Source organism: Seriola aureovittata, chromosome 21 (assembly GCF_021018895.1).
Source record: "Seriola aureovittata isolate HTS-2021-v1 ecotype China chromosome 21, ASM2101889v1, whole genome shotgun sequence".
Lineage (NCBI taxonomy): Eukaryota > Metazoa > Chordata > Actinopteri > Carangiformes > Carangidae > Seriola > Seriola aureovittata.
This window is the reverse complement of record NC_079384.1, coordinates 2,341,394-2,354,357: the sequence shown is the minus strand read 5'-3', so window position 1 is coordinate 2,354,357 and position 12,964 is coordinate 2,341,394. Positions and strand designations below refer to the sequence as shown.

The 12,964-nt window shown below is 45.2% G+C and overlaps 1 protein-coding gene across 4 annotated transcripts in view; it reads left to right on the top strand.

The window, feature by feature from the left end:
- Positions 1 to 12,097, top strand: part of abcc3 (ATP-binding cassette, sub-family C (CFTR/MRP), member 3) — a 44,841-nt gene extending 32,744 nt beyond the window's left edge. Inside the window, exons 19-31 of one of the 4 annotated variants that reach the window (XM_056365934.1) lie at positions 423 to 606; positions 699 to 807; positions 952 to 1,108; positions 1,314 to 1,521; positions 3,284 to 3,597; positions 6,720 to 6,919; positions 7,976 to 8,102; positions 9,072 to 9,173; positions 9,690 to 9,836; positions 9,926 to 10,084; positions 10,642 to 10,808; positions 10,914 to 11,108; positions 11,362 to 12,097. In XM_056365934.1, the coding sequence (XP_056221909.1) occupies positions 423 to 606; positions 699 to 807; positions 952 to 1,108; positions 1,314 to 1,521; positions 3,284 to 3,597; positions 6,720 to 6,919; positions 7,976 to 8,102; positions 9,072 to 9,173; positions 9,690 to 9,836; positions 9,926 to 10,084; positions 10,642 to 10,808; positions 10,914 to 11,108; positions 11,362 to 11,473 (2,181 nt within the window). In that variant the 3' untranslated portion in view covers positions 11,474 to 12,097. Of the gene's footprint in view, positions 1 to 422; positions 607 to 698; positions 808 to 951; positions 1,109 to 1,313; positions 1,522 to 1,873; positions 2,185 to 3,283; positions 3,598 to 6,719; positions 6,920 to 7,975; positions 8,103 to 9,071; positions 9,174 to 9,689; positions 9,837 to 9,925; positions 10,085 to 10,641; positions 10,809 to 10,913; positions 11,109 to 11,361 lie in introns of those variants that run through there. The other 3 variants (XM_056365935.1, XM_056365937.1, XM_056365936.1) reach the window with 3 other exon arrangements.
- Positions 12,098 to 12,964: the final 867 nt, after the last annotated feature.

Here is a 12,964-nt window from a genome sequence, read left to right as displayed (position 1 = left end):
CATTATACCTGCTAAACTTTAGCACGTTAGCATTTACAGTTCATTCAGTTCAGATGATGATGAAATAAATATTCATGTTTCCCTCATCAATCCTCCATAATAATACTAATAACAATAATAACAATAATAATAATGATAATAATAATAATTTTAGACATTTTTTCAACTGTATTGAAAAGTAAAAAGTGAAATCTCACATTGACATAAGTATTCAGACACGTTACTGTGACACACACTGTGCTGTTTAGACTGTAAGAGGAAGTTTGATCTTTACCACTGAGGAAGTCTTATCAGTTTATGACTGTGATACGATCTGTTTGAGCTTCTGTCATTGGATCTGTTGGTAATAAAAAGTGTGTGTGTGTGTTATTTATGTGTGTTTTATTAGATAATAACAGTTTTATTCTGTTGCTTTACTCCAGACACGTATTCTGGTGACGCACGGCATCAGCTTCCTGCCTCAGGTGGACAACATCATGGTGATGGTGGAGGGCCGGGTGTCAGAGATGGGCTCCCACCAGGAGCTGCTCAAACAGAACGGGGCCTTCGCAGAGTTCCTGAGGAACTACGCCCTGGAGGACATCGTGGAGGAGGACGACGCCATAGGTGGAGCTCTGCTTCCTCCTCCGCCGCCTCAGCTCGCGTCAGGCTGACGCTCGTCTGTTTGTGCTTCATCAAACTGTTTCTCTCTTTCACAGAGGAGTTGATTGAAGATGAGGAGCTGTTCCCTGACGACGCCCTTAGCAACCACACAGACCTGGTGGACAACGAACCAGGGATCAACGAAGCCAAGAGGAACTTTATAAGGTATCAGAAATATTTCAGAACGATGAGTGATGATTACAGCTGCTGCTAAATTAACATTATTGTTTGAAACTGGGCTTTAACTTGTTTAATCAGAATAAAGAGAGAAACTCCCCCCCCCCCCCCCCCCCCCTCTCATTCTCACAGGCAGATCAGCATCATTTCAGCAGACGGGGAAAACGCCAGGTGTCGCTCAGTGAGGAGACACGGCTGCAGCCAGAGGAAACACTCCGAGGCACAAGAGAAGAAGAAACCGCGAGAGGTGGAGAAGCTGATCCAGACGGAGACCACAGAGACGGGCAGGGTCAGCACGCTTTTATTTCCCCTTTTTCCACTTGTTCTAGTTGTCCTTAAATCCACAGGTCGAACTGTTGTTCCCAGGTGAATAAAGTTCAATAAGTTCTGGACCCAGAAACGTCCACAACACATTCTGTTCAGACGTCAAACAGCAACAACAAAGCAGTGGTTTATACCTTAGTGACCTCGGCTGAACTCTCCCTCCTCACCAGGTGAAAACTAAAGTGTACCTGGAGTATGCGAAGGCGGTGGGACCCCTGCTGTCAGTGCTCATCTGTTTCCTGTACGGCTGCCAGAGCGCCGCCGCCATCGGAGCGAACATCTGGCTCAGCCAGTGGACCAACGACGCCTCGAGGAATCAGACTAAGGAGAACGTTCACATGAGGGTGGGGGTGTACGCAGCACTGGGCATCGCACAAGGTAAGAGTCACAGCCTGTTAGTGTTTATGGGTTTATTGTTGCGTAGAGACTCAAACAGGTTTAATGGTGGAGCTGAACAGATACTTCAACTCCACCTGGAGCTCGTGCACCTGACTCCGCCCACACTGCGCCTTGCTGAGCGGAGAGCAGGAGATGTCGTTGTTGTTGTTGTTGTTGTTGTTGTTGTTGTCGTTGTGAAGCGTCAGACTCGTGGACGTTGATGCTTCTCTTCCAGTGTCTTCGTGTCTTTACCTTCAGGACGGACGCTGCCTGTGTCTGTCTGTCTCATCCCATAATAAACCTCCCTCTCTGATATCTCTGCTCCTCCTCCTCTGGTTCACCTCCACCCCAGGTATCCTGGTCATGATCTCTTCCTTCACTCTAGCCATGGGGAACATCGGCGCAGCCCGGAAGCTGCACTATAACCTGCTCTCCAACAAACTTCACACGCCCCAGTCTTTCTTTGACACCACGCCTATAGGACGCATCATCAACCGCTTCTCCAAGGACGTCTACGTGATCGACGAGGCTCTGCCTTCCACCGTGCTCATGTTCCTGGGCACCTTCTTCGTTTCCCTCTCCACCATGATAGTTATCGTTTCCAGCACGCCCATCTTTGCCGTTGTCATAGTGCCGCTGGCTTTCACATACGTCTTTGTCCAGGTACTCAGGAGAAATGTGCTGGTGTGGCAGACGCCCTCCCTGCTCCTCCTCCCTCCACTCCTCCCGTCCCTGGAATCGCATGTGGCTTGCAGCTTTCTAACCTTTGCATTTTTTTGGGGGGCGTCTGTTTCTCCGCAGCCTGTGATGGTGTCCGTGACGAGCGTCTGCCGCTGCGATTATCTTTATCTGCAATCATGAATTCACTTTGCTCTCTCTCTCCGCAGCTGAAACACTTCCTGTCCCGCCCACAGCCTGCTGCCACGCCCTTCCTCTCTCTCACACACACACACACACACACACACACACACACACACACACACACACACACACATACACATACACACACACATGCTCCACACACACACACACACACACACACACACACAGCACCATGTCCCTCAGTCTTTGCTGATCCACCAGCTCCCTCTAGTGGTGGCCCGGTGCGACTGAGTCAGATCTGTTGATGTGCAGTTTGTGTATATGAGTGTTTTTTTTTATTGCCACTGAAACATGGAACAATCTGAACTGATGTGTTTGATGTGTTTAATATTCAGGGTTTTATTTAATCCCAGCTACAGAGGTAGAATCTGTCAGTAGGTTTAAACATGACTGAGCTCCAGTTTTACGAGAGGGTGGATTTTAGTGCCTCGTGTATGTGTCTCATATATAGACATGAATGTTTTCCATACAGTGAGTACACGGGTTTTACACCTGGGAAACAGAGAGCCCTGGTGTTGGATCAGTACTCTGTGTGTTGTGTTCACAGCGGGGTCCAGAAGTCTGAGACCACGTCCCCGTTCACGACTTCTGTGATCAGCTTTAAAGAGCCATGACCCTGATACATTTCCAGCTGTGTGGAGTTTTACATCCACCTGAGGAGGTCGTAGCTACCTCGTTTATTTGGCAGGTTATTTTTCTCACATGGCTGAGGCCTCGCTGCTATTCACCAGTCTTAGGAGAAAGAAGTTTATTTCCTGATTTGTACTGACAGCCCCCCCCCCCCATGAGGAATGGCTCCTAATCCATTTAAAACAGGTGTTCTTGTGTTGTCACACTTGACCCCTCCACCCACCCCCCCCACCCCTCCCCTCTCTCGCAGGTGTGCTGTTGTTGGTTAACTGCCTGTTGTGCCGCGGCTACAGTATGCTGCGGGCGGCCAAGCTCACACACCGCAACCTGCTCCAGGGGGTCCTGCGGGCCCCGCAGGCCTTCTTCGAGAGCACCCCCACTGGGCGGTTACTGAACCGCTTCAGCAAAGACATGGACGCTATAGACTCCCACATCCCAGAAAATATTGACATATGGATGCGCACTTTCTGGTACACACTGAATGTGCTGCTCATATGCTCTGCCCTCACCCCAATGTTCCTCATAGTCATAGCCCCATTAATGGTGTTCTATTGGTGGGTTCAGGTAAATAGGAAACAAGTCTGCTAACTCATTAATACAACATGCATGTCTGAGAGTGTTGTTGAGTGCGTGCTGCTCGACTGTTGCATGTGGTTGACGTGGTGACCGTGGCTGTAGAGGAGTAGCTGCAGTGTTGTAGTGCAGTAGTGTAGCTGCTCGGTCTGTAGTGACCCAGTGGAGCTCCGTTAGCTCCGTTAGCTTCGTTAGCTTCGTTAGGAATCAGCGGTAATTAGTCAGGGTTCGAACCCTCGAGCCTCTTGGATCACTAGAGTCCGCAGATGGATTTTTGTGCCGATATTCATAATGTGTAAAACAGTAAAATGACATGATGAATTCATACACATTTCTACTATAAATGAGCAAAATCAGTCAAAAAACAAAACATGGCCGCCATCAAACAAAGTGTTTTCTCTATGGACGGAGCTCGAGCCGTAACTCATTAACCATTGGTCCAGTCATCATGAGACTGGGTAGGTAACTTCATGGCGTGACAGACAGTAGGCCTATTAAAGCATTTTGAGCCCGACCCACAGGGGGCGCCACAAACACCTCAAAACCTGGTGGACAGAATCTCACCAAATTTGTTGCACATGTCCTGGAGGCAATTATTAACCGAAATATTGAGTGGGCGTGACTTATTCATCAATATTTGCCATTTCAAGCCTTAACCATAACTAGAAATATGATCCCAATCGGCCCAATCCATAATCCATAATTAAGTGTTTTTGTTGAGCACAAAAGGGTTCGAACCTGTAAATTGCCACTTGATAATGTTGGAATTATTAATAATTATAATTATTATAACAGTAACTTTTGTTATTACTGGTAAACTGACACAGTTCTCAGAGGCAGAGCTGCTCTGGAGACAGAAATAAACTCAGTGGTTGGACAGTTTGATCTCATCCATATCCAATCAGACGTGACCTGGAGCGATGTAGAGAGAGAGCTTTCATCACGTCTGAGCTCAGAATCTGCAGCTGACTGAAAACCCAGTCCGCCTGTCGAGCAGCAGACTCCTGAATCTTCCTCAGTAGTTTAACTTTTAATCTGCTTCACCTGTCCTCCAGTCTCCTTTCGGCCACAGTTGCAGGTTGTTTCTGTCACCGAGCGCCGCCGTCTGACCTCTCAGGGTTGTTGTCGTTTGTAGTGTTGAATCAGACACTAATATTCAAGCGAATTCAAATCCAGCACTAACTTTCACGTCTCAACGCTGGAGATGATCACCAGTGTTTTCAGAATCATTACTGTGATCAGGACGTTTGATTCAGACCAGGTTAAAGGTGACGGTTGTTTGTGCTCGTGTTGTGTTCAGGTGAAGAAGAGCTGATGAGTGTAGGTGTAGAAAAGGATTGCACTCCTGTACCCGACCTCTAGGTGGCACACTTTGGTATATTTCTGCTGTTACCTCCGGTTAAAGGGGCACTCCACCAATTCCACACATGAAGTTCAGCTCTCTTGTCTGGAGTGCTGCGGTCGTGTGACGTCGGCTGTGGGAGTTTTCAGAGTTACAAACTGTAAGTGTGACGACTGAAAGCGTCCAGTGTTCTCGGAGCTTCAACCGTACGAGGAAGTAAAAGTCAGTGGCAAAGTTTGTGGCAGAAATTGCGTCATTAAAGACTCAGGACCAGGACCAGATCACTTTCTAAGTCTCCTCCTCCTCCATCATTTTTGTGAGCTTGTTTTTTAAAAGCCCGTTAGTTCTTTCAATGCCTCGTGAAATATTGTTTGTGTCTTTTCAAAAAGTTTCTCCCGGTTTTCATCTTCAAAAAGAGCAGAATCCCGACGTGTGCGGAGCTCCGACCGCAGGTGCAGAGGTTAAATCTGTCGAGGTCACTGAGTCGTGTACAGTCAGTCCAGTCACATGCACCATGTCAGAAAACAGAGTCCACACTGTCTACAGCCTGTACATCCTAAACGGCTCTGCAAACTGTGCAAACTGCCTGTTTGTCTTTTCTGAACTCGTTGTTTCTTTGTGCTGCTGCGAAGCCAAATACTGAATCAGGGCGTTTGTCTCGGCAGTGTGATTTTCTTCAGATGTGGAACGTACGAGCAGCAGTGAAACACTTTACATTACCGAGCACAGAGAACAGACGTCGGCCGGGTCGGATAGAGCAAACAGCCTCATCTACAGCACAGATTCAAAGTGAACAAATGAGAAACTTATATATACTTTTACAGTATATTTTACTTTTAACACGTGTGATTCCCCCAATTTTGTGGAAGTGACTAAACTGCTGGAGTACCCCTTTAACCACGCTGGGTAGAGACGACTCACAGTCTGTCAACCAATCAGGTGAGAGAGTCGATCAGTTTGTCTGTGCATCACACAGAAGCACATCCAGTGTGACTCTGTGAAGACACAGTCAGTATCTTTAAACCTGCACATACGCCGATGTGTGCAGGTCATTAAAGTGGCGACAGAGCAGAGATTCATGAGGCGTTCAGGGTCTGTGTGCTCACCTCTTTGCTACTAACCTGACTTCCAAATGATTAATATCACCCGTGCTAACAGAAGCTTATCTCACTCCTGTGGCTTTGTCATGGCATCTATCCTGCATGGCATCATGTGTCTGTCCTCACTGTAACTCCACGTCTGCACATACTGTTGGTGCTCAGGGAACTGCTGCTTCAGGCTTTTAACATTTTCAAAACAACTTTATTTTATAGACTGTAAATTAGATTTTTGATGTAATGAAAAACAAAACACCTGCAGTTAAAATCACCAGTCCTTTGGGCCTCGTGGAAAAACATGGATGAAGTTATGATGCAATAATAATAATAATAATGATTATACTAAATTCTAAATTTCAAAAGTGTGTTGTAAGACATTCCCGAGGTGAATGCAGGTGAGCTGATTTGCACGTACGCTTGGAAATCACCACCTGGGAGGAGCTTATGTAACATTAGCTGGCTCCTTATCTGAAGAGAGGAATATCAAACCACCACTGCAGGTGGTTTGTTCAAACAGGCTCTTTATTACTCCGAGTGCTTGCGACTGTGTATGTGTGTGGGCTCGTCTGTGTGCATCATAATGATTATTTTGAATATCTGAACATCTGTCATGTCTTGTTCAGTTGTAATGTTGTGTTTCTTTTTCTCCCCCCCCCCTCCCTCGACGCCTGTAGAGATTTTACGTTGCCACGTCTCGGCAGCTAAAGCGCCTGGAGTCGGTCAGCCGCTCTCCCATATACTCCCATTTCTCTGAGACCATCACGGGCTCTAGTGTAATCCGAGCCTATGGCAGACACTCTGCCTTTGTTCTGATGAGTGATATGAAAGTGGATGAGAACCAAAAGAGTTACTACCCTGGTATAGTGTCCAACAGGTACGTGTCCTCCTGCACAGAGCCGCTGGTGTGAAACACACATTATCAGTGGGGATCGACCGATTATCGGTGGTAATATTCAGCATTTTAACCAATAAAATAAACATGTTAGTGCGTTACATTTTAAAAAGGGGGAAGGGGTAAAACATCTTATTTGGTGATGATGATAATAAATGATAAAAGCATTAAATCAAAGAGCATCTTTAGGTTACCAGGTGAATCAGAAATCAACCAATTAATTCCAGCCAGGCTCTTTGCAGTCTGTGCACACAGCTGATAATTACTAATATACATTCAGTGTTCAGTTTATTAGGAACATGTAGGTAAAACTGATGTAGTCAGTCCTGCAGTAAATCCTCCTTCATGAAGATTATAATTACAGTTTTTATTAAAATAGTTTTAGACAGTTGTAGATGATCGCTGTGGAGGATGTAGTGTGTAGGTTCCTCATACAGCAGTAGTTCTGTGTTGGCATGTCGGTATCGGCCCTGAAAAAAACCATATCGGTCGATCCCTAATAATCACCTCACTAAAGTAAACTGCCAGTCATTTCGAACCGGTGAAAGAAAATGAAAAGATTTCAACACTGGAACGCAGCCGCTGACACGTTTCACTGAACAAACACACACCAGCGTTTCAGAGTCTCGCTGCAGAGAGACGAGTTCCCTCAGCTGCACAGCACACGCTGTATAAACTCACATACAGAATGCTTATTGTACAGTATACTTAGTTACAGAAGTCTTACAGCACACGTCCAGCTCCTCTTTACTTAATAAGTAATGTAATTATGCTTCTTCTGCTTTGGCCTGTAAAAATGTCTGCAGAGAAAAGAGCTTATAATAATTAATCAGTACTGTGAAAACAAACATATCACTCCCTGATATATGAGACATTCATGTGGAGGATAAGTCAATCAGTAAGGTCACTCTGCAGCGTGCCTGAAAAGACTTGATGCTGATTTATTTTACAGTTTATTGTTTTTGCACTCACTTACATATTTATATCACCTTATTTATATCTTATTACCTGTAACTGTGCTGTAACTCTGTCACACAGGTGGCTGGGAGTGCGTATTGAGTTCATCGGGAACTGCATAGTGCTGTTTGCTGCTCTGTTCGCTGTGACCGGAAAGGAGAATCTGAACCCCGGCCTCGTGGGTCTGTCTGTGTCCTACGCTCTACAGGTACGCTTCAAAATACCTGCCGTTAATGATCCGCATGGAGCATTTAACTGCTGTCTGAGTTCAGCTGCTGAAGGTGGTTTCCTTTACCTTATTAGTTAGCTAGATCAGGATGACATGACTACATACAATGTGTAACTGACTCATCACCAGACCTTTTAGTCTCTTTTAGCTCATTATTTTGGTTTTCCAACCACAAACTCAGCTCTCAGAAAAAACAAAGTTAGCGACTAGCTAACATAGAACATAGAGGAGCATTTAGCATCTAGAGAACCTAATTTCTCTGGAGTTGTTGAACACTAAAATAGAGATAAAAAAAGACGGGTAGACAGAAACATGACTCCAAATGATATTGCTCACAGTTGCTGGATATGTAGATAAATAACTGTTTGCTAACAAGTTCACTATATTTAATGCTTCTTCTGCTGCCTCAAAGTGGCCAAAAAAAATACTTTCAGCTATTTCAACTGTTTATCCATTAACTTCTAGCTAACTGTTCTTACTGTTTATCTATTAGCTTTTAGCTAACTGTTCTTACTGTTTATCTATTAGCTTTTAGCTAACTGTTCTAACTGTTTATCCATTAGCTTTTAGCTAACTGTTCTAACTGTTTATCCATTAGCTTCTAGCTAACTGTTCTAACTGTTTATCCATTAGCTTCTAGCTAACTGTTCTAACTGTTTATCCATTAGCTTTTAGCTAACTGTTCTAACCGTTTATCTATTAGCTTTTAGCTAACTGTTCTAACTGTTTATCCATTAGCTTTTAGCTAACTGTTTTAACTGTTTATCCATTAGCTTTTAGCTAACTGTTCTAACCGTATATCCATTAGCTTTTAGCTAACTGTTCTAACTGTTTATCCATTAGCTTTTAGCTAACTGTAACCCCCATCCCGGCCAACAGCATTAGCGCCCTGTGGGGTGCAAACCTTTGTTTTTAAGGATCACTTTAAAGCCTGTGTTGTTCTTGTAGGTGACCATGTCTCTGAACTGGATGGTGCGGATGACGTCAGATCTGGAGAGCAACATCGTAGCTGTGGAGAGAGTGAAGGAATATTCTGAGACCAAGACAGAGGTGTGTTATGAAGAGTGTGTCTCTCTCTCCGCAGACGCTTCAGTCGGACTCTGCATGTGTTTGCTTTCAGGAGTAAAACAGCGTCGGCTTTGAGCTGCTGTTAAATGTAGGAATTTACTTACATTCTAAAAAAATTGTCCTGCTGCCAAGTCATGTTCCTTACAAACACAGGACCTATAAACTATAACTAGATCCAGAAATATTAGATTACCTGATGCCAACATGGGCCCCTGTGTTGCATAAGATAAACAGGGCATTTGTACTGTACACAGTGTACTCTTGCAGCTCTTTCACAATAAGGGCCCCTCTATCGCTGGTATAGTTGTTAGTGAAAGCCTTTGTCTGGAGCGTCCAGTTTGTCCCAGAGGGGAAGTAAATGTTTGGCAGCTCCGAGTGACTGTGGCGACCGACTCAGGTTCTTAGAGTGAGAAACAAATCAGTTGTGTGAAAAGCCAAGCAGCTAATGAGTTGTTCAGAAAGTTTCCCTGGTCAGAAACGCTGCGTTTACCTTCACAGGCCCCCTGGGAGGTGGAGGACAAGAAGCCCCCTCCTGAATGGCCCATGGAGGGAAACGTGCAGTTCCAGGATTACAGCGTTCGGTACCGAGAGGGACTGGACCTCGTCCTGAAGAACCTGACACTGAGCGTCAACGGAGGAGAGAAGGTGGGCGAGGGTGTGGTGGGACAATCACTAAAGGATGGTGGGTCAAGAAAACGGCTTCACTAATCAGGTCTGTGTGTGTTTCTGTGCAGATCGGTATCGTGGGTCGCACCGGAGCGGGAAAGTCCTCCATGACGCTTTGCCTCTTCAGACTGCTGGAGGCCGCAGCAGGAGAGATCACCATCGACAAGGTGAAGATCTCTGAGATAGGCCTGCATGACCTGAGGTCCAAACTCACCATCATTCCACAGGTAACAACACACACACACACACACACACACACACACACACACACACACACACACAGGACTCAGAGCTTCTGATAGCAGAACAGCTGATGATCTCTTTGACTGATGGGAAAAGCTTTTCGGTGGTCGTCGTCAGCTGTGTCTCTGAGATTCAGTCGAAGGAAAAGTGAACGGAAACTTTATTGGTGAAATGATTAGTGATTCATTTTCAGTCAAAGATGTGAAGTAAATGTTTTTATCAGTAGCTTAAATCCCCAGAATTTCCTGTGTCTGCCTGAAAAGGAGTTGAGATGATTTGTAAATGTATTACATGGATAAAACAGATGAGTTATTTACTGATTTAAAGATAAAATCATGAACTGTGACATCACACTTCACTCACGTGTGAACACTATAAACAGACTCCTGTGAATTATTTAAACAGCATTTGTATGAGGGTGATTCTGTCCCGGGCTTTTTGGCCACTGTAACTGTGAGTCCTCAGGTTTTGGACGGATGCAGCGATGGGTCAGTCTCTGCTCCGTCCTCCTGTCTAACCTCACGGCCGCTCTCTGTCTCAGGAGCCTGTGCTGTTCTCGGGGACCCTGCGGATGAACCTCGACCCCTTTGAGCAGTGTAGTGATGAGGAGGTGTGGAAAGCTCTGGAACATTCTCACCTCCGCAAGTTCGTCAGCAACCAGCCGTCCAAACTGAATCTGGAGTGTTCAGAGGGAGGAGAGAACCTCAGGTCGGTGCGGAGGAGGAGACGGACATTACTGGTCTTAGTTAGTGGACAGACGTCCGTGCAGCTGTCTGCAGCGCTGTGATGTGTCCTGTGCTGTTGTGTCCTCAGTGTGGGTCAGAGGCAGCTGGTGTGTTTGGCTCGAGCTCTCCTGAGGAAGACGAGGATCCTCGTCCTGGATGAAGCTACAGCTGCTATCGACCTGGAGACGGACGATCTGATCCAGTCCACCATCAGGACTCAGTTTGAAGACTGCACCGTCTTCACCATCGCACACAGACTCAACACAGTCATGGATTACACCAGGTAAGATCTCTGCGTAACACTGAATGTGCGTCTTCACACCCTCAAACAAAACAGGGACATGAAAACCTTTAGCGGAGAGACTACAGCAGCAGACGCAGATCACACGTGTGTCTTCAAAAGGGCTGCAGGAACATCACAGGGTGGTTTTAGATTAAAATCTTGTATAAACTGTATATCTAGTGTCTTTGTGAACATGTTCTCTAAACTGTCCAGACTCTGTACCCGAACCACCGTGTCCTCTGTCCTCCTGCAGGGTCCTGGTGTTGGACAAGGGAGAGGTGGCTGAGTTCGACACTCCGACAAACCTCATATCACAGAGAGGAATCTTCTACAGCATGGCTAAAGATGCAGGACTGGTGCAGTAGATGAGGATCAGCTCAGTTTGACTCTGAATTCTGGCAGTTCAACTGAAGAGTACCTCCACGTGCAGTTGGTATATTTTCAGGGCACTTCCTGCTGGTTCTGAACTAAACCTGAGCTCCTTTCCCAGCTTGGATCAGTCAGCAGTTGCAAACAGTCGAACCGACATCAGGACATGTGACTGACCGTATTGTCCTGTGGGGCAAACGGTCCTTTTGTATCTATATAGGACAAAAACAAGCCATATGTGCAAGTGCTGGTTGATCCAAGTCTGCTCTTCAGTGCCTTCTGCCAGTGGGACGAAGAAGCCAGTGAATGTATCGTTTTCTAATCAGCTGCAAAACAAACAACAAAAAGGAGGAGCTTTTTTATTTTATTTTTTCTACCAGAGAAATGCTGTGCCACTGTACTTTCCTCAGACAAAAAAAACAAACATACACTTTGTGATAAACCCACTTATTTTTGTACTGTACCTTTATTTAAGCCACTTTTTAAAGATTTTTCTCATAGGGAAGTTTGCTCAGTTTAACATGTGATTCTTCTGTGAACCAAATTTATAAAAACTTGAATTCTGTACCACCAAAATATTAAATATGATAATGCCTTTATTAAAAAAAAAAAAGGAAGAAGACTGTGTGTGTGCTGTCTTTAAATCACAGATGTGTTCATGAAAGATGTGAACAATGTGAACTTGTCCTTGAAGCTGCTGTTGGTTTATCAACCTGCAGCTGAGTTTATATTTTAATTACATCCCACAGAAATCATCAGTCCTGGTGCTGAGTGATAATCGGAAAATAAAATAAGGAAAATGAACTTTACAGAAGAATGTAATTATTCCAGTCGTCCACTAGAGTGCGCTCACAGTCAGTCAAGGATCCACGAGACGTTAATATGCAGTATGAGTTTATTATAAACTCCCTCTGATTCCTTTAAATAATATTTAAACTTGATGATTATCAATAAAAGCATTAAGGCAGATCACACTGAAGTTACCACACAGTTTACATGATGCTGCACTTTCTCTGAAGACTAAATGAGGACAATCATTTATTTCAAATGTCAAATAATTAAATGCGTGGTAATTACCGTCCCAATCAACATCTTGACAGGGTTTCAGGATTTTGTTGTGTACTTTGTGTATCAACCGGATTCAGTTGATCTTTTTGATGTTTCATCAACTGCTCGGTGCCAAGAAGAAGAAGTTCACCACAGATCCCTCACGGCAAGACGTCTCTTGCCCCACACACATATTCTTCATGGACCGCTGCAGTGTTCTCATCCAGTTACTGACACCGAACACACACTGGCTCTGTGTCTCTGACAGATGCTGATAGCACCAGTATGAATGAGTGCTTGGCTGCCAGCTTCTTTGGTAATGTGCCTGCCCATAGGCAAAGCTGCATGAAGTGGCAGAGGCTTGGCGCTGGCTGTCTGCTGACAGGCCCCGTCAGTTTGTGCTGCAGGCGCTGGATCCTCAGTGTTCAGCAGAGTGGTGA